Raw genomic sequence first — 378 nt, 5'->3', positions numbered from 1 at the left:
TCTGATGTTCATTTATGTGCTCACCTCGTCGCCCTCTGGGTCTGTTGGGTGATTGGCTGCTTCGATTATGAATTTGGCTTTGATTTCATTAGCATTTTCCTTATTGATGACCCCTCCAAGGGCTGCTGGTATTAGTATGTCACAGTCTTCAACCAAAATAGATTTGGGATCAATTGGATTCCCCCCTTCAAAACCCTTCACACCTTTGTGTTCCTTTGCATGCTTTAGTAAGCTTGGAATATCTATCCCATTGCTATTCTTTATTGCTCCTGTTACATCACTTATTGCTACAATCTTACCCCCATTTTCACTGATCAGTCTGGCTGCCCAAGATCCCACATTGCCAAAACCCTGACATATCCGTCCATATTTCCACTT

The 378-nt window shown here is 42.6% G+C and overlaps 1 protein-coding gene across 1 annotated transcript in view; it reads right to left on the bottom strand.

The window, feature by feature from the left end:
• The window catches only part of LOC111786635 (glutamate dehydrogenase 1-like), a gene marked incomplete at its 5' end in the record, with an annotated part of 1010 nt that extends 687 nt beyond the window's left edge, over positions 1 to 323 (bottom strand). Inside the window, one exon of the mRNA XM_023666869.1 lies at positions 25 to 323. Within this exon, the coding sequence (XP_023522637.1) occupies positions 25 to 323 (299 nt within the window). The remainder of the gene's footprint in view (positions 1 to 24) is intronic.
• Between the last annotated feature and the right edge of the window lie 55 nt (positions 324 to 378).

This window comes from Cucurbita pepo, unplaced genomic scaffold (assembly GCF_002806865.2).
Source record: "Cucurbita pepo subsp. pepo cultivar mu-cu-16 unplaced genomic scaffold, ASM280686v2 Cp4.1_scaffold002203, whole genome shotgun sequence".
Taxonomy (NCBI): Eukaryota; Viridiplantae; Streptophyta; class Magnoliopsida; order Cucurbitales; family Cucurbitaceae; genus Cucurbita; species Cucurbita pepo.
Note: the sequence above shows the minus strand (reverse complement) of the source record. Positions and strands in the feature narration are given on the sequence as shown.